Raw genomic sequence first — 25,592 nt, forward strand, 5'->3', positions numbered from 1 at the left:
TTACAATAAGTGCAATGGGATCTTTAGTGACCTCAGAGAGTCAGGACACCCGTTTAATGTCCCATCCGAAAGACAGCGTCCTACACAGGGCATTGGGATATTGTTTAGACCAGAGGAAAGAGTGCCTCCTACTGGCCCTCCAACACCACTTCCAGCAGCATCTGGTCTCCCATCCAGGGACTGACCAGGACCAACCCTGCTTAGCTTCAGAAGCAAGCAAGCAGTGGGATGCAGGGTGGTATGCTGCTGGCAATCATATATACATGCCCATCTGAGGTTTGCCAATGAACATCTGAATGATTCAGAGGACAACTGGGTGAAAGTGTTGTGGTCAGATGAGACCAAAATGGAGCTCTTTGGCATCAACTCAACTCGCTGTGTTTGGAGGAGGAATGCTGCCTATGACCCCAAGAACACCATCCCCACCGTCAAACATGGAGGTGGAACATTATGCTTTGGGGGTGTTTTGGGGGTGCTAAGGGGACAGGACAACTTCACCGCATCAAAGGGACGATGGACGGGGCCATGTAAATCTTGGGTGAGAACCTCCTTCCCTCAGCCAGCGCATTGAAAATGGGTCGTGGATGGGTATTCCAGCATGACAATGACCCAAAACACATGGCCAAGGCAACAAAGGAGTGGCTCAAGAAGAAGCACATTAAGGTCCTGGAGTGGCCTAGCCAGTCTCCAGACCTTAATCCCACAGAAAATCTGTGGAGGGAGCTGAAGGCTCGAGTTGCCAAACGTCAGCCTCGAAACCTTAATGACTTGGAGAAGATCTGCAAAGAGGAGTGGGACAAAATCCCTCCTGAGATGTGTGCAAACCTGGTGGCCAACTACAAGAAACGTCTGACCTCTGTGATTGCCAACAAGGGTTTTGCCACCAAGTACTAAGTCATGTTTTGCAGAGGGGTCAAATACTTATTTCCCTCATTAAAATGCAAATCAATTTATAACATTTTTGACATGCATTTTTCTGGATTTTTTTGTTATTCTGTCTCTCACTGTTCAAATAAACCTACCATTAAAATTATAGACTGATCATTTCTTTGTCAGTGGGCAAATGTACAAAATCAGCAGGGGATCAAATACTTTTTCCCCCTCACTGTCCTAGCGTACAGTGGCAAGAAAAAGTATGTGAACCCTTTGGAAATACCAGGATTTATGCATAAATTGGTCATCAAATTTGATCTGATCTTCATCTAGGTCACAACAGACAAACACAGTATGCTTAAACTAATAACACACAAACAATTATACGTTTTCATGTCTTTATTGAACACACCGTGTAAACATTCACAGTGCAGTGTGGGAAAAAGTATGTGAACCTTTGGATTTAATAACTGGTTGACCCTCCTTTGGCAGCAATAACCTCAACCAAATGTTTTCTGTAGTTGCGGATCAGACCTGCACAATGGTCAGGAGGAATTTTGGACCATTCCTCTTTACAAAATTGTTTCAGTTAAGTAATATTCTTGGGATGTCTGGTGTGAACTGCTCTACTGAGGTCATGCCACAGCATCTCAAATCGGGTTGAGGTCAGGACTCTGACTGGGCCACTCCAGAAGGCGTATTTTCATCTGTTGAAGCCATTCTGTTGTTGATTTACTTCTGTTTTGGGTCGTTGTTCTGTTGCATCACCCAACTCAATTGGCGGACAGATACACTAACATTTTCCTGCAAAATGTATTGATAAAATTGGGAATTCATTTTTCATTCAATGATGGCAAGCTGTCCAGGCCCTGAGGCAGCAAAGCAGCCCGAAACCCTGATGCTCCCACCACCATACTTTACTTTGGGATGAGGCTTTGATGTTGGTGTGCTGTGCCTTTTTTCCTCCACACATAGTGTTGTGTGTTCCTTCCAAACAACTCAACTTTAGTTTCATCTGTCCACAGAATATTTTGCCAGTAGCGCTGTGGAACATCCAGGTGCACTTTTGCAAACTTAAGACGTGCAGAATTTTTTTTTTGGACAGCAGTGGCTTCTTCCACTGTTTCCTCCCATGAACACCATTCTTGTTTAGTGTTTTACATATCGTAGACTCGTCAACAGAGATGTTAGCATGTTCCAGAGATTTATGTAAGTCTTTAGCTGACACTAGGATTATTCTTAACCTCATTGATAATTCAGCGCTGTGCTTTTGCAGTCATCTTTGCAGGACGGCCACTCCTAGGGAGAGTAGCAACAGTGCTGAACTTTCTCCATTTATAGACAATTCGTCTTACCATGGACTGATGAACATCAAGGCTTTTAGAGATACTTTTCTAACCCTTTTGAGCTTTATGCAAGTCAACAATTCTTAATCTTAGGTCTTCTGAGATCTCTTTTGTTCAAGGCGTGGTTCACATCAGGCAATGCTTCTTGTGAATAGCACTCACATTTTATGAGTTTTTTTTTTTAATAGGGCAAGGCAGCTCTAACCAACATCTCCAATCTCGTTTCATTGATTGGACTCCAGGTCCTGACTCCAATTAGTATTTAGAGAAGTCATTAGACTAAGGGTTCACATACTTTTTCCAACCTACACTGAATGTTTAAATTATGTACTCAATATAGACCAGAAAAATACAATAATTTGTGTGTTATTAGTTTAAGCACACTATGTTTATCTATTGTTGTGACTTAGATGAAGATCAGATCAAATTTGATGACCAATTTATGCAGAAATCCAAATAATTCCAAAGGGTTCACATACTTTTTCTTGCCACTAGATCTCAAGTTAGGATTTCGGACCGTAGCGTTTCAACAGCATGATTTAGGCCTACAGAATAAACACATTACTACATTCATTACAGGCACTCCACTTATTAATGCAACCAATCTCACTCTAATTAGACATTTACAGAGACAATTATGGTCCTTTGTAGCTCAGGGTAGTGGGTTCGATTCCCGGGACCACCCATATGTAAAATGTATGCACGCAGGACTAATTTGCTTTTATCCAAAGCTAAATAGCATACATTATATGTAAAACCCATGTGAAGGTTAACAAAAGAGTTAACAGGGCCACGTTCAGTAAACACCAAATGGGATAAAACATTTTGAAACGGAGAAGGAGATGCTACCTCAATCTGAGAAGTGTTGTCCTCAGACCTGGAGGGAAGCTAAAGTTATTTGACTACCCAAGATTGGTAATGAACCCTTTACTGATTCTAACAGCCAACCAATCAGCTTGCTGCCAGCTCTTAGCAACCTTTTGGGAAAAAAATTGTGTTTGACCAGATACAATGCTATTTCTCTGGACAAATGAACACAAACTTTCAGCTTGCTTATAGAGAAGGGCACCAAACATGTACTGAAATGACATTAATGATTTGTATGTTGTTAGACTTCAGTGCAAAGTTCGATATTATTGACCAGAATCTGTTACTGAAAAAATGTGTTATGGTTTTAAATCCTCTATCAAACTAACCTGTCTCACGATGGTCTAAACCCAGCTCACAGAGGCTTCTATAATGTAAAACAAGTAAAGTGTGGTATTTCGCAAGGCAGCTCTTTACTGTTCTACATTTTTACTAATGATCTATCACTAGCATTAAACAAAGCCTGTGTGTCTATGTACGCTGATGATTCAATATTATGCATGTCAGCAACCACAGGTAGTGAAATCGCTGTAACCCTAAAACAAAGTGTTGGTCAGTTTGGGAATTGGTGGCTAGTAATAAACTAGTCCTGAACATACCTAAAACTAAAAGCATTGCATTTGGTACAAATCATTCCCTAAGTTCAGCTGTTGAGCAAGTTGAGGAGACTAAACTTTTTGGTGTCACCTTAGACTGTAAATGTTCATGGTCAAGCCATATTGATTCATGTGCTGTAAAGATGGGGAGAGGTCTGTGTGTTAAAAATCTCTAACACCACAGTCAACTAAAAGTCCTGCACGCTCTAGTTTTATCTAATCTTTACTATTGTCTGGTGATATGGTCAAGTGCTGCAAAAGACCTAGAAAAGCGGCAGCCGGCGCACAACAGAGCAGCACATCTTGCCCTTCAATGTACAAAGAGGGAAAATGTCAACAGTATGCATGTCAGTCTCTTATAGTTCAAAGTAGGAGAGATTTACCGCATCAATTCTTGTTTTTGTGAGAAACAATGTGTTAAAAATGCCAAAATGTATGTCGGTCTTTGCTATTCAGAAAATATTCAGACCCCTTGACTTTTTCCACATTGTTACGTTACAGCCTTATTCTAAAATTGATTAAATACATTTTTTTTTTTTTTAAATACCTCAATCTACACACAGTAACCCATAATGACAAAGCGAAAACAGGTTTTTAGAAGAAAAAAAAAAATCTGAAATACCTTATTTACATAAGTGTTCAGACTCTTTGCTATGAGCCTCAAAATTGAGCTCAGGTACATCCTGTTTACATAGAAACATCTCAAGGATGATCAACAACATGATTGGAGTCCACCTGTGGTAAATTCAATTGATTGGACATGATTTGGAAAGGCACACACCTGTCTATATTAGGTCCCGCAGTTGACAGTGCACGTCAGAACAAAAACCAAGGTGACCAAGAACCAGATGGTCACTGACAGAGCTCCAGAGTTCCTCTGTGGAGATGGGCGAAACTTCCAGAAAGACAACAATCTATGCAGCACACTACCAATTAGGCCTTTATGGTAGAGTGGCAAGACGGAAGCCACTCCTCAGTAAAAAGGCACATGACAGCCCGCTTGGAGTTTGCCAGAAGGCACCTAAAAACTCTCAGACTATGAGAATAAGATTCCTTTGGTCTGAGTAAACCAAGACTGAACTCTTTGGCCTGAATGCCAAGCGTCACATCTGGAGGAAACCTGGCACCATCCCTTCGGGGAAGCATGGTGGTGGCAGCATCATGCTGTGTGGAGATTTTTCAGTGGCAGGGACTGGGAGACTAGTCAGGAACGAGAGAAAGATGAACAAAGCAAAGTACAGAGAAATCCTTGATGAAAACATGCTCCAAAGCGCTCAGGAACTCAGACTGGGGAGAAGGTTCACCTTCCAATAGGACAACAACCCTAAGCACACAGCTACAACAACGCAGGAATGGCTTCGGGACAAGTCTCCGAATGTCCTTGAATGGCCAAGCCAGAGCCCAGACTTGAACCCGATCGAACATCTCTGGAGAGACCTGAAAATAGTTGTGCAGCAACATTCCCCATCCAACCTGACAGCGCTTGAGATGATCTACAGAGAAGAATGGGAGAAACTCCCCAAATACAGGTGTGCCAAGCTTGGAGCGTCATACCCAAGAAGACTTGGGTATGACGCTGCCAAAGGTGCTATAACAAAGTACAGAGCAAATGGTCTGAATACTTACAGTTGAAGTCGGAAGTTTATATACACCTTAGCCAAATATATTTAAACTGAGTTTTCACAATTCCTGACATTTAATCCTAGTAACATTTCCCTGTCTGTCAGTTAGGATCACCACTTTATTTTAAGAATGTGAAATGTCAGAATAATAGTAGACAGAATGATTTATTTCAGCTTTATTTCTTTCATCACATTCCCAGTGGGTCAGGAGTTTACATGCACTCAATTAGTATTTGGTAGCATTGCCTTTAAATTGTTTAACTTGGGTCAAACATTTCAGGTGGCCTTCCACAAGTTTCCCACAATAAGTTGGGTGAATATTGGCCCGTTCCTCCTGACAGAGCTAGTGTAACTGGGTCAGGTTTGTAGGCCCCCTTGCTCGCACACACTTTTTCAGTTCTGCCAACAAATTTTCTAAGGGATTGAGGTCAGGGCTTTGTGATGGCCACTTCATTACCTTGACTTTGTTGTCCTTAAGCCATTTTGCCACAACTTTGGAAGTATGCTTGGGGTCATTGTCCATTTGGAAGACCCATTTGCGACCAAGCTTAAACTTCCTGACTGATGTCTTGAGATGTTGCTTCAATATATCCAGATCATTTTCCTCCTCGTGATGCCATCTATTTTGTGAAGTGCACCAGTCCCTCCTGCAGCAAATCACCCCCACAACATGATGCTGCCACCCCCGTGCTTCATGGTTGGGATGGTGTTCTTTGGCTTGCAAGCCTCCCCCTTTTTCCTCCAAGCATAACCATGGTCATTATGGCCAAACAGTTCTATTTTTGTTTCATCAGACCAGAGGACATTTCTCCAAAAAGTACGATCTTTGTCCCCATGTGCAGTTGCAAACCGAAGTCTGGCTTTTTTATGGCTGTTTTGGAGCAGTGGCTTTTTCCTTGAAGAGCGGCCTTTCAGGTTATGTCGATATAGGACTCGTTTTACTGTGGATATAGATACTTTTGTACCTGTTTCCTCCAGCATCTTCACAAGGTCCTTTGCTGTTGTTCTGGGATTGATTTGCACTTTTCGCACCAAAGTATGTTCATTTCCAGGAGACAGAACGCGTCTCCTTCTTGAGCAGCGTGACGACTGCGTGGTCCCATGGTGTTTATACTTGCATACTATTGTTTGTACAGATGAACGTAGTACCTTCAGGTGTTTGGAAATTGCTCCAAAGGATGAACCAGACTTGTGGAGGTCCACAATTTTCTGAGGTCTTGGCTGATTTCTTTTGATTTTCCCATGATATCAAGCAAAGAGGCACTGAGTTTGAAGGTAGGCCTGGAAAAACATACACATTTCCAATTTACATTTAAGTCATTTAGCAGACGCTCTTATCCAGAGCGACTTACAAATTGGTGCATTCACCTTATGATATCCAGTGGAACAACCACTTTACAATAGTGCATCTAAATCTTGACTCAAATGATGTCAATTAGCCCATCAGAAGCTTCTAAAGCCATGACATCATTTTCTAGAATTTTCCAAGCTGTTTAAAGGCACAGTCAACTTAGTGTATGTAAACTTCTGACCCACTGGAATTGTGATACAGTGAAATAATCAGTCTAAACAATTGTTGGATAAATTACTTGCAAAGTAGATGTCCTAACCGACTTGCCAAAACTATAGTTTGTCAACAAGAAATTTGTGGAGTGGTTGAAAAACAAGTTAATGACTCCAACCTAAGTGTGTATAAACTTACAACTTTAACTGTATGTAAATGTGATATTTCAGTTAATACATTTGCTAAAAATAAAAAACACCTTTGATGCACCTGTACTGACCTCGCCTTCTGGATGATAGCGGGGTGAACAGGCAGTGGCTCGGTTGGTTGTTGTCCGTGATGATCTTTTGTGACATCGGGTGGTGTAGGTGTCTTGGAGGGCAGGTAGTTTGCCCACGGTGATGCGTTGTGCAGAGCCTTACGGTTGTGGGCGGAGCAGTTGCTGTACCAGGCGGTGATACGATTGTGCATCTGTAAAAGTTTGAGTGTTTTTGGTGACGAGCCAAATTTCTTCAGCCTTCTGAGGTTGAAGAGGCGCTGTTGCGCCTTCTTCACCACGCTGTCTGTGTGGTTGGACTATTTCAGTTTGTCCGTGATGTGTACGCCAAGGAACTTAAAACTTCCCACCTTCTCCAATACTGTCCCGTCGATGTGGATAGGGGGCTGCACCCTCTGCTGTTTCCTGAAGTCCACGATCATCTCCTTTGTTTTGTTGACGTTGAGTGTGAGGTTATTTTCCTGACACCACACTCTGAGGACCCTCACCTCCTCCCTGTAGGCCATCTCGTCGTTGTTGGTAATCAGGCCTACTACTGTAGTGTCGTCTGCAAACTTGATGATTGAGTTGGAGCCGTGCATGGCCACGCAGTCATGGGTGAACATGGAGTACAGGAGAGGGCTGAGAACACACCCTTGTGGGGCCCCAGTGTTGAGGATCAGCGGGGTTGCGATTTTGTTTCCTACCCTCACCACCTGGGGGCGGCCCGTCAGAAAGTCCAGGACCCAGTTGCGCAGGGCACAGTCGAGACCCAGGGTCTTAATGACGAGTTTGGAGAGTACTATGGTGTTAAATGCTGAGCTGTAGTCGATGAACAGCGTTCTTACATAGGTATTCCTCTTGTCCAGGCGGGTAAGGGCAGTGTGATTGCGAACCAGGGGACTCTTCACAGTCCCCAGGTCCAGAACAAATTCAAGAAATCGTACAATATTATATAGAGCCACGATTGCATCTCATAGCGCAAGTAAACAGCAAACTGGGTTAAAAAAAAAGAAATAAAGCAACACCTCACAACGCCTCTCCCCCATCTGACTTAATTTTTGTGTGTATGTACTAGTGAAAGGTTTGGACACACCTACTCATTCAAGGGTGTTTCTTAATTTTTGCTATTTTCTACAATGTAGAATAGTGAAGACGTCAAAACTATTAAATAACAGATATGGAATCATGTAGTAACCAAAAAAGTTAAATCAAAATATATTTGAGATTATTTCGCCTTGATGACAGCTTTGCACATTCTTAGAATTCTCTCAACCAGCTTCTTGAGGTAGTCACCTGGAATGCTTTTCCAACAGTCTTGAAGGAGTTCCTACATATGCTGCTTTTCCTTCACTCTGCCGTCCAACTCATCCCAAACCATCTCAATTGGGTAGAGGTCGGGTGTTTGTGGAGGCCAGGTCATCTGATGCAGCACTCCATCACTCTTCTTGGTCAAATAGCCCTTACACAGCCTGGAGGTGTGTTTTAGGTCATTGTCCTGTTAAAAAACAAATGATGATAGTCCCACTAAGCCCAAACCAGATGGGATAGCGTATCGCTGCAGAATGCTGTGGTAGCCATGCTGGTTAAGTGTGCCTTGAATTCTAAATAAATCACAGACAGTGTCAGCAGCAAAGCACCCCCACACCTCCTCCTCCATGCTTCACGGTGTGAACCACACATGCGGAGATCATCCGTTCACCTACTCTGCGTCTCACAAAGACACGGCGGTTGGAACCAAAAATAAAACATTTGGGCTCATCAGACCAAAGGACAGACTTCCACCGGTCTAATGTCCATTGCTCGTGTTTCTTGGCACAAGCAAGTCTCTTCTTCTAATTGGTGTCCTTTAGCAGTGGTTTCTTTGCAGCAATTCGACCATGAAGGCCTGATTCACGCCATCTCCTCTGAACAGTTGATGTTGAGATGTGTCTGTTACTTGAACTCTGTGAAGTATTTATTTGGGCTGCAATCTGAGGTGCAGTTAATTGCCGATTAACTCTAATGAACTTAGTCTCTGCAGCAGAGGTAACTCTGGGTTTTCCTTTCCTGTGGCAGTCCTCATGAGAGCCAGTTTCATCATAGAGCTTGGTGGTTTTTGCGACTGCACTTGAAGAAACTTTGAAAGTTCTTGAAATTGTCCAGATTGACTGACCTTCATGTCTTAAAGTAATGATGGACTGTCATTTCTCTTTGTTTATCTGAGCTGTTCTTGCCATAATATGGACTTGGTCTTCTACCAAATAAGTCTATCTTCTGTACATCACCCCTACCTTGTCACAACAACTGATTGGCTCAAATTCATTAAGGAAAGAAATTCCACAAATTAACTTTTAACAAGGAACACCTTATAATTGAAATGCATTCCAGGTGACTACCTCATGAAGCTGGTTGAGAGAATGGCAAGAGTGTGCAAAGCTGTCATCAAGGCAAAGGTTGGCTACTACTATTATTGAAGAATGTCAAATATATTTTGATTTGTTTAACACTGTTGGTTTCTACATGATTCCATGTGTTATTTAATAGTTGTTGTCACGATTATTCTACAATGTAGAAAATAGTAAAAAGAAAAGAAAATCCTGGAATGAGTAGGTGTCCAAACTTTTGACTGGTACTGTATGTGTAACTGATAGATGTGCACACACCCACACATTATTCTTTTTTCATATTTTTTTGGCCTTTAACATTTTTCTATTAAATGTTTAATATACAAGTCTGTAATGTCTATGTTAAAGTTTTAAATGCATGTACATTGTAAAGTCTTTTTCGTTATGTGTCGGACTCCAGGAAGACTGGCTGTCGTCGGCTAATGGGAACCGTAATAAAATCATAAATCTTTCATTTGAAAATGTTTTCTCCCGTTTATACCCGCTGAATACAATCCCGGTTTCAGTCAACTATGCACTGTTGTATAAAGTTTTCTAGCACCGAAAGAACAAAACACCATAGAGGATAGAGTCTGAGCATCAATGATATGGGCTTGGAGGTGTAGGCAAAGGGCTGGGAGAAATCATAGGTAAACATAATCTCATAGGAGAGAGATGAGCATTGGGACAGGGCATTAGTGCTCCAAAGAAAGTACGGTTTCACTTTTTTGTTATAGCACTGCAACATGTAAGTAACACCTCCCCCTTTGTCGCTTGGCATTCATGCATCCACCACCTGTGAAAGTGTGAGGGTGCATCTCAATAGTCTAGTGGCTTCCTCTCCTCGCCTTCATCTGCACTGATCTGAAAACACAGGATGGGTGAAAGCAATATGTAAAGCTGCCTATAGTGTTTTCCCTCACTACACAGACTAGCCAGCCAAGTAGAAAAAAGTAGCCATCCCTGGCCGAACAAGCGCCATTTGTGGCGGCCTCTGGTACATTCTAATGCCTTGATTACATCTCAAATACACAGCAAAATTATTGAATACTTTATCGAGTACACATCCCAGATTGGTAAAATGAGTTGTGGTAGTGTGTAGAAAGACATCACTTTACAATTTAAATGACTGAAAACGTGTGAATTCAGTGTATTGTTAGTTGTTTTGGATATTTTCTAGGCCTATATGATCAGGACTATTTTCTAAGAGGCAAACATAAAAACATTTAACCTGTCTTCCCTTAAAATTAAAGTCGTATTTACAGTTTTACTGCAATATATAAATTGCCAGAATGATGTTTGTTGTTCAAGTTAAAGTAAATAGGGCACATTATCTTGAAAAATAAATTAAAGTTTAAATTGAAAAAAATAAAATGGTTATCAGTCAGTATTATAGCTTTCTGATTTTGCAGAAATGAATTAAAGTAAAATTAGCATATTTAGAACAAAATTAGGCTCTCGCTCCACTACCCATTGTTCCTGTAGCGAGGATTCACCTTCTTTATGGACTTTTTTAAAATATATACCAGTATGCAAAAGAGGGAGCCAAATTAACAGTTCTCTCTGATGCGATTCGGTACGGAATAGTCACTCAATTTTGCGCCACTATCTGTAAAGACCCGACATGGACTTCATATCCTAGGAAAATACAAACGAGATCTTTGGTTTACTTGTACAGGAGCGATTCCATGAACATATAACTACGTTGTATGATTTATGAATTCCAAAGGGATATAGATGATCACTTTTATTCAGTCAGTTTGACACGTTTTATAAACTAGTCAACATTTGCCGTTCGGTCGTCAATCAAAGCACAGTAAATTGCCTATGCATCACGATTCCGTGGCTGGCTATAGGGAACACACAAAATAAAACAAATGTGCAAGAAAACAATAATTAGGCTCAGTGGATTTCGACTCATCGTTACCACGATGAAGGCGCATCTTGCTATCTGTAAAGAAATGTGACTTCAAACCAACCACAGCGCACACAAATCCCACAGGTACCTGGAGGTGAGACAGACAGCAGATTGTCAAACCAGCAGCGTTTCCCTGTCATCGTTCACATTGTGACTGACAAGTGCCTGTCCTATCAATATCGTTCATTCTTGCGCAGCATTTCCCAAACTCGGTCCTGGGGACATTTTGGTTTTTGCACCTGCACTACACAGCCGATTAAATATTCAAAGCTTAATGATTTGTTTATTATTTGAATCAGCTGTGCAGTGCAAAAAACTAAATGTGCACCCCTTGGGGTCCCAATGACAGAGTTTGGGAAACACTGTTCTAGTGTGAGAGGGCTCAGACTTTTCTGAATAGCGAATTTAAACTTTTATAAATCAAAAGTAGAAGTTCATTTTTTAAGTGGAATAAGTCTGGGAAAACAATGTGCCTACCAGGAAGTAGCTTTTACCTATCCAGCTCGTTCAGTGCATGTGACGGAAAGTACAGTAGATTGGGAAAGGAAGTGACTTGAGACCAGTGAGATGTGCATTATGATAGTTGTCTTCCTACTGCCTTACATCATTTTGCTAAACAAGAGAAGAACAGGGCATACTGTCATGAAGCACTAGTACTGACATCAGGTCCTCCTCTTATTCATTATGATCGAAAAGGCAAAACTGACACTTCATGAATACGGGTACAGAACACAGATGTACATTCAAACCAAGAGGAAAATGACATATCCAAAGTCATCATGATGATACATGGACAGACCAGAATACATACGTCGCTGTAGTAGTGGATATGAAGGCTTCAGCATGGCAATGTATGTCCAGTTACATGCAGGGCAGGCTACAGATGATGTTGTCGGTAAACGTATTACTGACTCATTGTGGACACCTTGTGGCCACACAGTCACATTACACTTCCATAAATAAACACAAAAAAGCCAACGGCTCCAAAGTGCTAGTTTTTTCCCCCTTGAAGTACTTAACTCAGGTTTCCATTTGAGTGCTTCAACTATATAGCAAATCTTACATAGGATACAGTATATAGCATATCTTTTAATACTAGTGTCTAGATCTTGTTCAGTTGCTGAGAAATGCTTTCTACACCCCGCGACACACACCTGAACACAGAGAAATGTAGGCAAGAGGTAAAAACACAACATATGTTAAAACCACCACTGTCAGTCCATAGCCTACCTCAGTTCATTGTCATCTCACAGGAACAATATCAAAATCCTCCAACCGGAATTTCTGGGAAAGCAGGGCATTTTGGGAAAGTTGAATTTTGCAACCCTGCTAGACTCTTTCCTCAACAGAAATCTCTATCATTTCAAAATCCTCTTCAGGTAGGTACACACCATCATTAGCCAGAGAACATGAATGTTTCTGCACGCTACACCACTGCCTTGTACCCAACGTTAGCCTACATTGTTACGTCGTAGCCAATGACAAGCTGGCCTGGTTAAAGTAAAAACTGACTAGCAGCCATGGTTATGTCCAAGATGACACACTTTTCCCTATATAGTGCACTACTTTAGGCCAGAGCCTGACTAGTGCACTATATAGGGAATAGGTTGGCATTTCAGACACTATGTCTCTGTTGCAATTAGATATACATCTATATAGATTTGTTGGCTATACGGGTAAAAGATTGGCAAAGTGCACCGAGGCTTTTTGGATAGGAACACAACACATAAATAGCAACTTGTATACAACAAGGCATTGGACCCCAAACCTGCACAGTAGAGAAGAGACTTACTACACACTAAACCCTGAATGGACACAAACACACGTCAAAACCAAAGACAACACTCCTACAGATACACACCTGTTATATCTGTTAAACTGCATGGGGCAAACCTGTTTCAATGTCCGACAATAAGACTTTTTGGAGACCATCAAAATAATACAATTTGATGTTCAGTTTTGAACAAACTGAATGTGATGTTTTGGGATTTTATCATTTGGATTCTACTAAACTCAGGATGCTCAAAAAGCACAGTTCTGTGTTAAACACAAGCTTGGGGAGAGTGTTGTTAATTCTCATAAAATGTAGGAGTTGTCCTATAACTCTTACAAAAACGGACATATTACACATTTAAATCCTTGTCTCATTATTTTATGTGTCTAGGTTTGTACTCACAAGTGTCAGGTAGGTACATGAGGAAAAGAAGACCTCCGATTATGTTAAGGCAGATTGCCCGGTGTGACTTTCCCCTCCGTTATTGTCTGTGTGACTTCTTAGGTAGGGTGGGAGGCAGTGTACAGAATTGGGTTGCTATGGCATTACCAACGAAAGTCATTAGGGGTTCATTGCACATAGCCACCCATCGAAGCAGAGGGAGTATTGTCCATAGGTATCCATGGCAATAGTTGCCGGGGTGTTGTCCAAAGCCACAGGTTGGGCGGTTTTAGAACGACATTATAAGAGGGAGAATCACAAAAGCAGGAGCTGAGAACAGACAGGGGCACTGGATTGGCATTGCCAGTTGTTTGAGGCATTGCTATGGGGCCCAGTGCCTTCATCTGCTTTCCGACTGGGGCAAAGAGCGACTGGGCTCAGCATGGCTCCAGTGGCTGAGCCCCAATGGCCTCCTCTGGTAGCAGGGTTCAATACCTCCAAGCGGAAGCCGACCTCCTTAAAACAGAAAAGGTTTACTAGGGTAAATTAACACATCTAATAAGGAATATTCAGGGCACTGAAAGACGTTCAGAAAAACATTTCAGAATGTATAGCCCCAGTGAATGCTCTCAGTCAGGTTGTGTTGAGATGCAGGGAGTTTCTAAGGAAGTTCCTAAACATTTCAGAATGTATAGCCCCAGTCAATGCTCTCGGTCAGGTTGTGTTGAGATAGATCTCTAGTAGTGGTCTTTCTCTCTCTAAACATTTCAGAGTGTTTAGCCTTAGTGAACGTGCCCCAATCCAGCTATGCAGAGATGAAGGGTGGAGTTGGATGGATGGGGAGGGAGCAGCTAGTTGAGGTGGAGGGTTTGCTTCATGAACTCATAGGTGGTGAAGGCCACAGCCTGAGAGGGCACACAGCGGATGTAGTTGAGAGACAGCCCTCTGTACAGACCCTTCTTCATCCCATACTGACTGTACACATACTTCAGAGTCTTGGTCAGGGTACTGTAGAGGGAGACAAGTAGGAAGACAAAAAAAGTTAATTTATTTTACAGTGCAGGGCTTACCAGGTACTTATCAATTACATTTTAATATGTTAATTCAAAATAATAACATTTGCATTTTCTATTTGTTAAAGATGTTCAGAATAGGTTATTCTGCCAGTGCCAGTCTGTTTCGGCATTCTAAACCTCAAAGACAGAGCTGTTTAATACAGACACAGTACACAGGCTGGGGACTGACATCATCTAAAACACAAGCTCTCATTGTATGGAGTAGAACATAGTGACTCAGTCTTACTCTAAGTGAGTAGTCTATTCTTGCCCTGACAACCCAGAGGTTGTCCACCTCTAGAAAATCATTATTACGAGGATACATTCTAGAAGCATAGTGTCAGGTGGTGAAGTATTTCTACTGCCACTGTGAAGCAGGCGAACTTTGAAAGGCATGCCTGGTACAGAGCTGTAGTCTTCTGGAAGACCAACCAGGGCTTAGGACTCAATAATACCATACACTCCACAAAACTCCTATACCTAAGTGATTTTTCTAAGTATTCAAACAGGGTCCAGGGTAGTGTTGGGCAGTAGCCAGATTTCGATACCGTTCCTGTACCATACTGTGCTATGCAGTATAACCAGCAGTGCACACAAGGGGTGTTATTTTTCCCAAACTAAAACATATAAATATAAACAGGTCAAAAGTTTGGATACACCTACTCATTTCCGTGTTTTTCTTTATTTTGACTATTTTCTACATTGTAGAATAATAGTGAAGACATCAAAACTATGAAATAACACATGGAATCAGAGTGAAGTATTCACACCCCTGAGTCAATACTTTGTAGAAGCACCTTTGGCAGTGATTAACAGCTGTAAGTCTTCCTAGGTAAGTCTCTAAGAGCTTTCCACACCTGGATTGTGCAACATTTGCCCATTATTCTTTTAACAATTCTTCAATCTCTGTCAAATTGGTTGTTGGTTATTGCTAGACAACCATTATCAGGTCTTTCAGACTACAAGCATACCATAACATGATGCTGCCACCACTGTTCTTGAAAATATGGAGAGTGGTACTCAGTAATGTGTTGTATCTGCCCCAAACATAACACTTTGTATTTAGGAGAAACATTTCTTTGCCACATTTTTTTCAGTATTACTTTAGTGCCTTGTTGCCAACAGGATGCATGTTTTGAAACATTTTTATTCTGTACAGGTCTCCTTCTTTTCACTGTCAATTAGGTTACTATTGTCAAGTACGTACGATGTTGTTGACACATCCTCAGTCTTCTATCACAGCCATTAAAGTCTGTAACTGTTTTAAAGTCACCATTGGTCTCATGGTGAAATCCCTGAGTGGTTTCCTTCCTCTCCGGCAACTGAGTTAGGAAGGACGCCTTTATCTTTGTAGTGACTCAGTCTATTTATTTACCATCCAAAGTGTAATTAATAACTTCACCAAGCGCAACGGGATATTCAATGTCTGCTTTTCCCATCTACCAATAGGTGCCCTTCTTTGCGAGATATAGGAAAACTTCCCTGGTCTTTGTGGTGGAATCGGTGTTTGATATGCACTCCTTGACTGAGGTACCTTACAGATAATTGTATGTATGGGGTACAGAGATGAGGTAGTCATTCAAAAATCATGTTAAACACTATTATTGCACAAAGAGGGAGTCCAAGCTATTTATTATGTGACTTGTAAAGCACATTTTTACTCTTGAACCTTAGTTCTGAACACAACAAAATGTGGAAAAAGTCAAGGTGCATGAATACTTTCTGAAGGCACTAGCAAAGTACTAGTGAATTCCCAAAGCGGACGCTAGCTAAATGCTAACAAGATCAAGCGAACACAATGTGATTGCAAGGACAAAGAACCCAGCTCATACAACTATCTCAAAAGGCTACTCACACTTGATCCAGGAGGGGATGATTGTCTCCGCTGTAACCAAGAAGCTTGATCTTGCAAGCTAGCCACCTATAGCTAGCAAGTTAGCAAACCAAATGCATGGCTGAAGCCCTGACTGGAGAATTAGATAGTTAACTTAAAGTTATAAGATATTTTGCTGGCAAATATTAGTAGTGAATTTCAAGTGTAACTTGATCACCTCTATTTCTTCCTCTGAACAGTGGATCATCACATCACAAAACTTCAATTTGCTCCATGTAGCTCTTTGTAGACAAACATACCATGTGACTGATTCAATTGACTTTATGAATAAAAATGTAAATAATAGAAATTGGGGAGGGTATTGAAAATCATACAGCTATTTCAAAATACCCCAGTATACAGTATATCCAGTACACCCCCTAAGTCTAGTCCAGGGTCCTTTTTCCTTTTAGAACTGGATTATATGGAAAGGGAAACCTGATCCTAGATCAGCACCTCATTTTGTAATACGAGCTCTGGGTTTGGAGAGGAAGGGGTAAACGGTGCCACTTACAGACATTTGTCAGAATCAGGAAGCACCACTCCTAACTGCATCCTTCTCCTGGCAACATCCAGAGGATAGCTGGGACAGGAGACGGGGAAGAGAAGGGGGGGGGCAGAGAGAGCAAATGAGTTAACCAACCATATCGATCAACCAACCAATTACCCACCCCTCCACAGAGCAGTTGACATAGGTCTTTAAAATCCAATGAATCCATCAGTCAAACACCCAATCAATCAATCAACCTACGAAATGGTCTGTGCGATAGCTCCAGCCACCCCTCCACAGAGCAGGTTGACGTGGGTCTTCAGCACCATCACCTCTGGGTTGTCTGAGGACGGTCGCCCCAGTAGCTCCGGGAAGTGGGCCAGACCTATACTCTTCAACGTGCCGAAGGTAAAGAACGAGAACCCTGGAGGATGGAGGGCAGAAGAAATGAGGCCCACAAAACTCAACAGAAAGTTCTTGACAACACTGTGTGTGTGTGTGTGTGTGTGTGTGCGCGCGCGCATGTTCACCTGCGTATGGAGCCATGCCTATAAGGGTTGGGATGAGACCCTTGTAGAAGCCAGGGATGCCTCCTTCCTTTAAAAAGAGAACACCAACAGCTGAGCCTCAATTCACGATAAAACACTCAACTCAAGATAAACACAGGAGGGAAACTTGCACACCTCCCTCAAATTACAGGTATAATTTTAAACGGAGAGGAACAAATAAAAGGCACCTTTAGGTATATAGTCTGGAAGGCATTTCCGATGCCTGTGTAGCGATGGTGTCCTTTCACCTGGTATGCCAGACGGGCTCTGATCACATCCAGAGGGTACGTACATATCACTGCTGTCATCCCTGAAGAAACAACAACATGGTCAGATAAAATATACTTAACTGTCGTTGTATCTACTGTGGAAACTATTGTTGTTGACAAATAATCAGGAATGAGGAAGTATCTTCTCTGCATTATACAGACTTCCTATTGTCTTTTTTGGATTCTTCCCACTGATCCTCTCACCTGCCATAGAACCGGCCATAAGCCTGTGGATGTGTCCAGAGATGCCCAGCTGTTGACTGAGGATCTTCTTGTATTTGTCAAAGGCCATGAACTGGATGGCTCCGTAGGGGAATATCCTGACCATCATAGCCCCGTTGCCTTTATACAGCCCCAGGTAACCCTCCTTCTTTGGCACAGCACGGAGAGTGGCTACCACTCCTACAGGAGAGAGGAGAGACGGAGGGAGGGGAGAGAGCAAAGGACAAAAATAAGAAAGATCAGTGTGATGTCATTGCTTAGTTTCTGGTGCCATCTGGTGTAAGATAAAACATCTCCGATTAATTAATCGGGACATGATACAACATTTACATGGGAGGGGGAATACATCAGTGGCACTGACAAACCATTTGACAACCAACAGACATGTTTACAGGAAGAGGAACACTCCATTTCAGAACAGCAGAGTTATCCAAACCTTACCCAGATCTTTGTAGTGGGGGCTATGAGCTTGCAGTAAGATCTTTACTCTGTCCAGAGGAGCGATGGTGGACTTGGCACAGCATCCAGCTACACCTAAACACACCCAGAGAGATACAGACACCCACAACATGAGCATCTCTGAGCTGGACTGAGTAAAATAACCATTACATTAATCTGCAGATAATTATCTGTTAGATGCATGTTTGCTCAAACTGGAATCTAGACGCATTAGTTTGAATTAGTGCATATTACACTGAACAACATTTGCACAAAAAGCTTTTCTCTCTCAAATGTTGTGTACATCCCTGTTAGTGAGCATTTCTCCTTAGCCAAGATAATCCATCCACCTGACAGCTGTGGCATATCAAGATAATTAAACAGCATGATCATTACACAGGTGCACCTTGTACTGGGGACAATAAAAGGCTACTCTAAAATGTGCAGTTTTATCACACAACACAATGCCACTGATGTCTCAAGTTGAGGGAGTGTTCAATTGGCATGCTGACTGCAGGAATGCCCACCAGAGCTATTGCCAGATAATTGAATGTTCATTTTTCTACCATAAAAATGTCTCCAATGATGTTTTAGAGAATTTGGCAGTAAGTTCAACCGGTCTCACAACAGCAGACCACGTGTAACCACGCCAGCCCAGGACCTCCACATCTGGTTTCTTCACTTGCGGGATCGTCTGAGGGGGGGTGCTGAGGAGTATTTCAGTCTGTAATAAAGCCCTTTTGTGGGGAAAAACGTATTCTGATTGGCTGGGCCAGGATCACCAGCAGGTGGGCCAGGCCGCCAAGTGGGTGGGCTTATGCCCTTCCAAGGCCCACCCACAGCTGCAACCCTGCCCAGTCATGTGAATTCCATAGATTAGGGCCTAAATAATTTATTTTAATGAACCGTAACTCAGTAAAATCTTTGAAATTGTTGCATGTTGCATTTATATTTTTGTTCACTACAGATTACCATGAAATTGATAGTGGATCTAAATGTTTTTCCTCAATCCTGGACTATCAGACCACGATCTTATTACGTTTCCAATCGCAACAAATAATTTGATTGGACACCAACCAAGGACTATCAAAAGCTGAGCTGTAAATTCTCGGAAAACAGTAGTTAAGATGGAGAGAAGTCTGTCCATAATAAAGCGCTGCTCTGCCTTTTAGTTTTGTCGCACCTGGACTACTGTTCAGTCGTGTGGTCAGGTGCCACAAAGAGGGACCTCGGCAATTGGCTCAGAACAGGGCAGCATGGCTAGCCCTAAATGTACAGGGAGAGCTAACATTAATAATATGCACGTACATCTCTCATGGCTCAAAGTGGAGGAGAGATTGTCTTCATCACTACTTGTTTTTATAAGAAGTGTTGACAAGCTGAATGCACCGAGGTGTCTGTTTAAACTACTAGCACACAGCTCAGACACCCATGCATACCCCTCAAGACATGCCACCAGAGGTCTCTTCACAATCCCCAAGCGAACAGACTATGGGAGGCGCACAGGACTACATGGAACTCTATTTCACATCAGGTAACTGACAAGCAGAAGATTCCAAAAAATGTTTTAAACATAAAAAGACACCTTATGGAACAGCGGAGACTAAAGACACACAATAAGACACGCACTCTACACACACATGGATTTTGTAATGTAGATATTCGGGCTCCCGAGTGGCGCAGCGGTTTAAGGCACTGCATCTCAGTGCAAGAGGCGTCACTACAGTCCCTGGTTTGAATCCAGGCTGTATCACATCCGGCCATGATTGGGAGTCCCATAGGGCGGGGCACAATTGACCCAGTGACGTCCAGGTTTGGCCGGGGTAGGCCTTCGAATGGGGCTACAGTGTCTCCTGACCTCTCCTGACCTCTCCTGTCTCAGCCTCCAGTATTTATGCTGCAGTAGTTTATGTGTCAGGGGGCTAGGGTCAGTCTGTTATATCTGGAGTATTTCTCCAGTGTCCTGTGTGAATTTAAGTACGCTCTCTCTAATTCTCTCTCTCGGGGGACCAGAGCCCTAGGACCATGCCTCAGGACTACCTGGCATGATGACTCCTTGCTGTCCCCAGTCCACCTGGCCGTGCTGCTGTTCCAGTTTCAACTGTTCTGCCTGCGGCTATGGAACCCTGACCTGTTCACCGGACTTGCTACCTGTCCCAGACCTGCTGTTTTCAACTCTCTAGAGACTGCAGGAGCGGTAGAGATACTCTCAATGATCGGCTATGAAAAGCCAACTGACATTTACTCCTGAGGTGCTGACCTGTTGCACCCTCGACACCTACTGTGATTATTATTATTTGACCATGCTGGTCATTTATGAACATTTGAACATCTAGGCCATGTGCGGTTATAATTTCCACCCGGCACAGCCAGAAGAGGACTGGCCACCCCTCATAGCCTGGTTTCTCTCTAGGTTTCTTCCTAGGTTTTGGCCTTTCTAGATTCCCCTAGCCACCGTGCTTCTACACCTGCATTGCTTGCTGTTTGGTATTTTAGGCTGGGATTCTGTACAGCACTTTGAGATATCAGCTGATGTAAGAAGGGCTATATAAATAAATTTGATCATTGTAAATAAGAATTTGTTCTTAACTGACTTGCCTAGTTAAATAAAAGGTTCAATTAAAATATATATAATAAAGGTTCAATTAAAATATAAATAATTATAAGTGACAGAGTAGTGGCCTGAGGGAACATACTTAATGTGTTGTGAAAAGGTATGAAATGTAATATTTGTATATAACTGCCTTAATGTTGCTGAACCCCAGGAAGAGTGGGGATCCTTAATCAATACAAAGATTCCTAGATGCCCTTCCAGACTCCCTTCACCTACCCAAGGACATTGGAGTACAAAAATCTGTTAACCACCTAACTGAGGATCTAAATTAACCTTGCGTAATACCCTAGATGCGGTCGCACCTGCTAAAAACAAAAAGTCACAAAAAACTAGCTCCCTGGTATACAGAAAATACCTGAGTCCTGAAGCAAGCTTCCAGAAAATTGGAATGGAAATTGCGCTCCACCAAATTGGAAGTCTGACAAATCCGACTAGCTTGGAAGGACAGCACCACGCAATATCGAAAAGCCCTCACTGCTGGTCAACCAACCTACTTTTCCAACCTGATTGTAGAGAATAAAACAATCCTAAATTAAAATGTTTTATACTGTCGCAAAGCTAATGAAAAAGCAGCATTCCCCAAGTGAAGTTGGCATTCACATCAGCAGTGATAAATTCATTAACTTCTTTGACAAAAAAATCATGATCATTAGAAAACAAACTACGGACTCCTCTTTGAATATGCGTAATACTGCTAGGACCTCAGATCAATGGACACAAGTGTTTTACAGCAAATGTCCTCCAATTCTACATATTTTGCCATAGGGTGGAGCCAAACTTTTGCATTTTTGAATATGATATCTAAGCGAGGCTGACTAACAAAATCAAGTGGGCCCCCTGGCCGGTAATTCGACCATGATTATTATTACTTTTACATACAGTGCTAGATAACAGAAACCAGAGTTCACAAATAACAAAAAAAGTATACTTATTTTATTTATTTAACAAAGTTATGAAACACTCAATCCCCTGTGTCAAAAAACAATTTCCCCCTTATACTCAAAAACTGGTTGTGCCATCTTTAGCTGCAATGACAGCAAACAAATGCTTCCTATAGTTGTTGATCAGTCTCTCACATCGCTGTGGAGGAATTTTGGCCCACTCTTGCATGCAGAACTGCTTTAACCTAGCGACATTTGTGGGTTTTTCAAGTATACAAACTGCTCGTTTCAAGTCTTGCCACAACATCTCAATTAGGATTAGGTCGGGACTTTGACTAGGCCATTCCAAAACTAAAAAAACAATTTAGATTTCATTGTGTGTTTTGGATCATTGTCTTGCTGCATGACCCAGCTGTGCTACAGCTCACAGACGGATGGCCTGACATTCTCCTGTAGAACTATCTGATAATAGAAGGAACTATGAATTCTGCTCTTTAAAGGTAAGTCATCCAGGACTTGAGGCCAAAAAGTTGACTCAAGTTTGTCAAAAAGCACCTGGAAGCATCTGGATGATCACCAAGACTCTTGGAAGAAATTTCTAGGGTCAAATGAGTCAAAAGTATAACTTTTTGGATGACAAGGGGCCCATTATGCCTGACGAAAACCAAACACTGCATTCCACAGTAAGAACCTTACACCAACAGTCAAGCATGGTGGTGGTAGTGTGATGGTTTGGGGATGGTTTGCTGCCTCAGGAGCAGGACGACTTCCACTTCTGACAGAGTATTTTGTGTAGATTGTTGACAAAAAAATGACACTTACTTAAAAAAAAAATGTAATCCAACCTTGTAGCATAACAAAATGTGAAAAAAGTTAAGGGGTGTAAATACTTTATGAAGGCTACAACCTTCTCTGTTGTAATGGATATTGCAGTTGCACAAGCAGGACGCAGTGCCTACACTTTTGACACATTTTGTGTGATGATGTAAGATCATCTTTATAGCTGTTGCCATATATCAGTTCCTGAAAAAATAACAGTACTTGACTGCCTGTTTGCCTAAAAATAGTCTGACAATGGGCAAGTGCGTTTTGCGTCGCCCTGTGCCATAGTTATACCATATATGCTGATATCGTGGTGAGAGTAAAGTTGCATATAACTCAGCTGCTAAGAAGAAAATGTAATCACTAGACTGCCTGTTTGTGTCGTACTTATGTTTGTAATACTGACAACAAAATTTGTAAGAACTCCTGAAAATATAACATGAAATAGTGCTTATGCTTACTGAGGCATGGAATGCAATAGGTCAAACAGTTGTGTGTACAACATTAAGTTTTGTAGGCTACATCAGTGACCAGACAAAAGCGATCAAGGAGGTGGTAGCGGCTGTGGAGCACTCAGCACTGCAGTAGGCACCGGAGTGGGAACTCGGCTAAGTAAAAAAATAATCCTACACATGCACAGAAATATCCATATTTTTAGTCTGGGCAAATTGAGATTAAGAAACTCTGTATCCATAGCCACTCCATATAATTTAACAGTTCCATATCACGTCATGCTGTTGAAACCGATGTGAAATGGCTAGCTAGTTAGCGGTGGTGCGCGCTAATAGCGTTTCAATCGGTGACGTCACTCGCTCTGAGACCTTGAAGTAGTTGTTCCCCTTGCTCGCAAGGGCTGCGGGTTTTGTGGAGCGATGGGTAACGATGCTTCGTGGGAGGCAGTTGTAGATGTGTGCAGAGGGTCCCTGGTTCGAGCCCAGGTAGGGGCGAGGAGAGGGACGGAAGCTATACTGTTACACTGCTCAAATAAAGAATTATAATTTACCAGCTTCACGCAGTTATTTACTCCAGGAAAAGGGAGTGGGTTTTGTCAGGAAATCTCTGTGAATCTTCATAACCCTGTTCCAGTTATTCAACTCTAGACGGTACCCATTTCTTTTCTGGATCTCTGGTGAGGTTAAGCCATTATTTTAAAATCAGGGGTTGGCTACTGGCGGCCCACGGAAGGTCCTCTGACAACTCAGTCGGGGTTTCAACATACAGATGCAAGTTAGAATAGTAGAATACACAAGGTGCAATTTTGAAATTTGGTTGTGCAACAGCAGTTTCTCTCTTGTTATGTCAGTCACTGATAGTCACTCAATTAGCCCATGTCAGCTAACCTTTTTAGATTGGTAAATTAGTCTAGTAGCCAGCTATCTAAACTTAGTATTCATGGTTGAATAATCAGCCGGGGGGGGCCCACATTGAATTTGTTAGTCAGTCTCACACTGATATCATATTAAAAACTGCAAACATTTCTCTCCACTCTATGGCAAAATGTGTAGGATTACAGGAAATTAGCCAATTTTCCTCTCCAACACGTGTAGAATTGCAGAAAACTTGCTTTAAAAATCCAAAATTGTCTCTATGCACCATGGCAAAATGTCTAGAATTGCACAACATTAACTAAAACAAATACATCTCTCTGCCTTCAAGAAGAGGGCTGCTAAAATGTTTTGCTCTCGATGTGGTGGTGTTGCCCATCCCTGATTTAGATTATAGTAGTAGTTATTGCTGGACAAAAAGCCTGCACGCCACGCAGCTCATCAGAACCAGGGTTTGTGTCACTGGATGTGTACTACTGTATGTTCTGTATTGCATTTCTGTATTATAATCACAAGTTAAGTCTGCAGCCACACTTACCTCCAGCAACGAAGGAGCGGACAAAGTGATAGTCCCCCTGAGAGTGGTTGGGGATTGCAGGACGACCAGGGGTGGAGACTGCAGCCTCCGTTGCCATGATGTGTGTTCAATCAGGACCCTAATGCATCCATAACTATGGAAAGAATAAAAAACAACAGATATATAGTTACCTTTTCACCCACAATTAAAAAGGATATCACTCTACATCACAATTGGACAGCCAATAAGACATTATTGCCTTGCCTGGGAGGGGGGCACATAATGATAATGAGGCATAACGTTGTATGTAAGGTTAACGTCAGTTCATCACTGAAACAAAGTATAAATCAAGACATAGTGTGGTTTGGCTAGCTAAGTAGCTACTAGCCGGCTAGTCACGTATCAAAACAAAACTAGCACTAGTAGTTAGTAGTAACTGTCATTGAACGTAGATAATGTTAGCTATCACTGAACTCGAACTAACCGTTATCGTGTTACCGTTAGCAGATTAACTTTAACTAGCTAGCTAAATACAATCTTCAATCTACCATTGAATGGACTGTTCAAACAGTTACTCACAGTTCAAACGATTGTTGCTGTATTGATAACGTATATTAGCAATCTTACCCGCTGCAAGGTCAACACTATCAGATGAACGAACGTTGCACAATTGAGCTAGCGGGCGCGTTAGCATTTGCAGGCAGCCTCAGGTCCTTCCGGATTCCCCAAGTAAACAAACATGCTCAGAGTGCGCTCGCGGAGACAACTTCCCCGAGCGACAAGTCTGTGAGTTCAGTTTTCGGTCCCTGTTTTTGCGAGTCATCCGTAGCTAATTAATAGCCAAAAACAGCAATAAAACCAATTTGCTACCTGGGTTAAATGTATGAAGGGTGAAGGCACGTGTTTTTATGATCACCAACCACTAGTGCCCTTCATCGTGCACAGATGGAGAGTTGCACCGGCGCATGTCAATGACGTCACTGATTTTTTTAAAAAGTGCACAATAAAACCATAAACGTGTCAATTAATAATAAC

The 25,592-nt window shown here is 42.1% G+C and overlaps 1 protein-coding gene across 1 annotated transcript; it reads right to left on the bottom strand.

The window, feature by feature from the left end:
* Window positions 1–11,162: 11,162 nt before the first annotated feature.
* Window positions 11,163–25,518, bottom strand: slc25a16 (solute carrier family 25 member 16). The gene is made up of 9 exons (XM_029698771.1): window positions 25,185–25,518; window positions 24,579–24,711; window positions 18,402–18,494; window positions 17,943–18,140; window positions 17,658–17,779; window positions 17,452–17,518; window positions 17,183–17,345; window positions 16,946–17,014; window positions 11,163–14,511 (listed from the first exon to the last, which is right to left on the bottom strand). Exons 2-9 carry the CDS (start codon window positions 24,673–24,675, stop codon window positions 14,355–14,357), a joined length of 966 nt encoding a protein of 321 aa, XP_029554631.1. The 5' UTR covers window positions 24,676–24,711; window positions 25,185–25,518; the 3' UTR covers window positions 11,163–14,354.
* Between the last annotated feature and the right edge of the window lie 74 nt (window positions 25,519–25,592).

The sequence above is a fragment of the Salmo trutta genome, chromosome 18, assembly GCF_901001165.1.
Source record: "Salmo trutta chromosome 18, fSalTru1.1, whole genome shotgun sequence".
Taxonomy (NCBI): Eukaryota; Metazoa; Chordata; class Actinopteri; order Salmoniformes; family Salmonidae; genus Salmo; species Salmo trutta.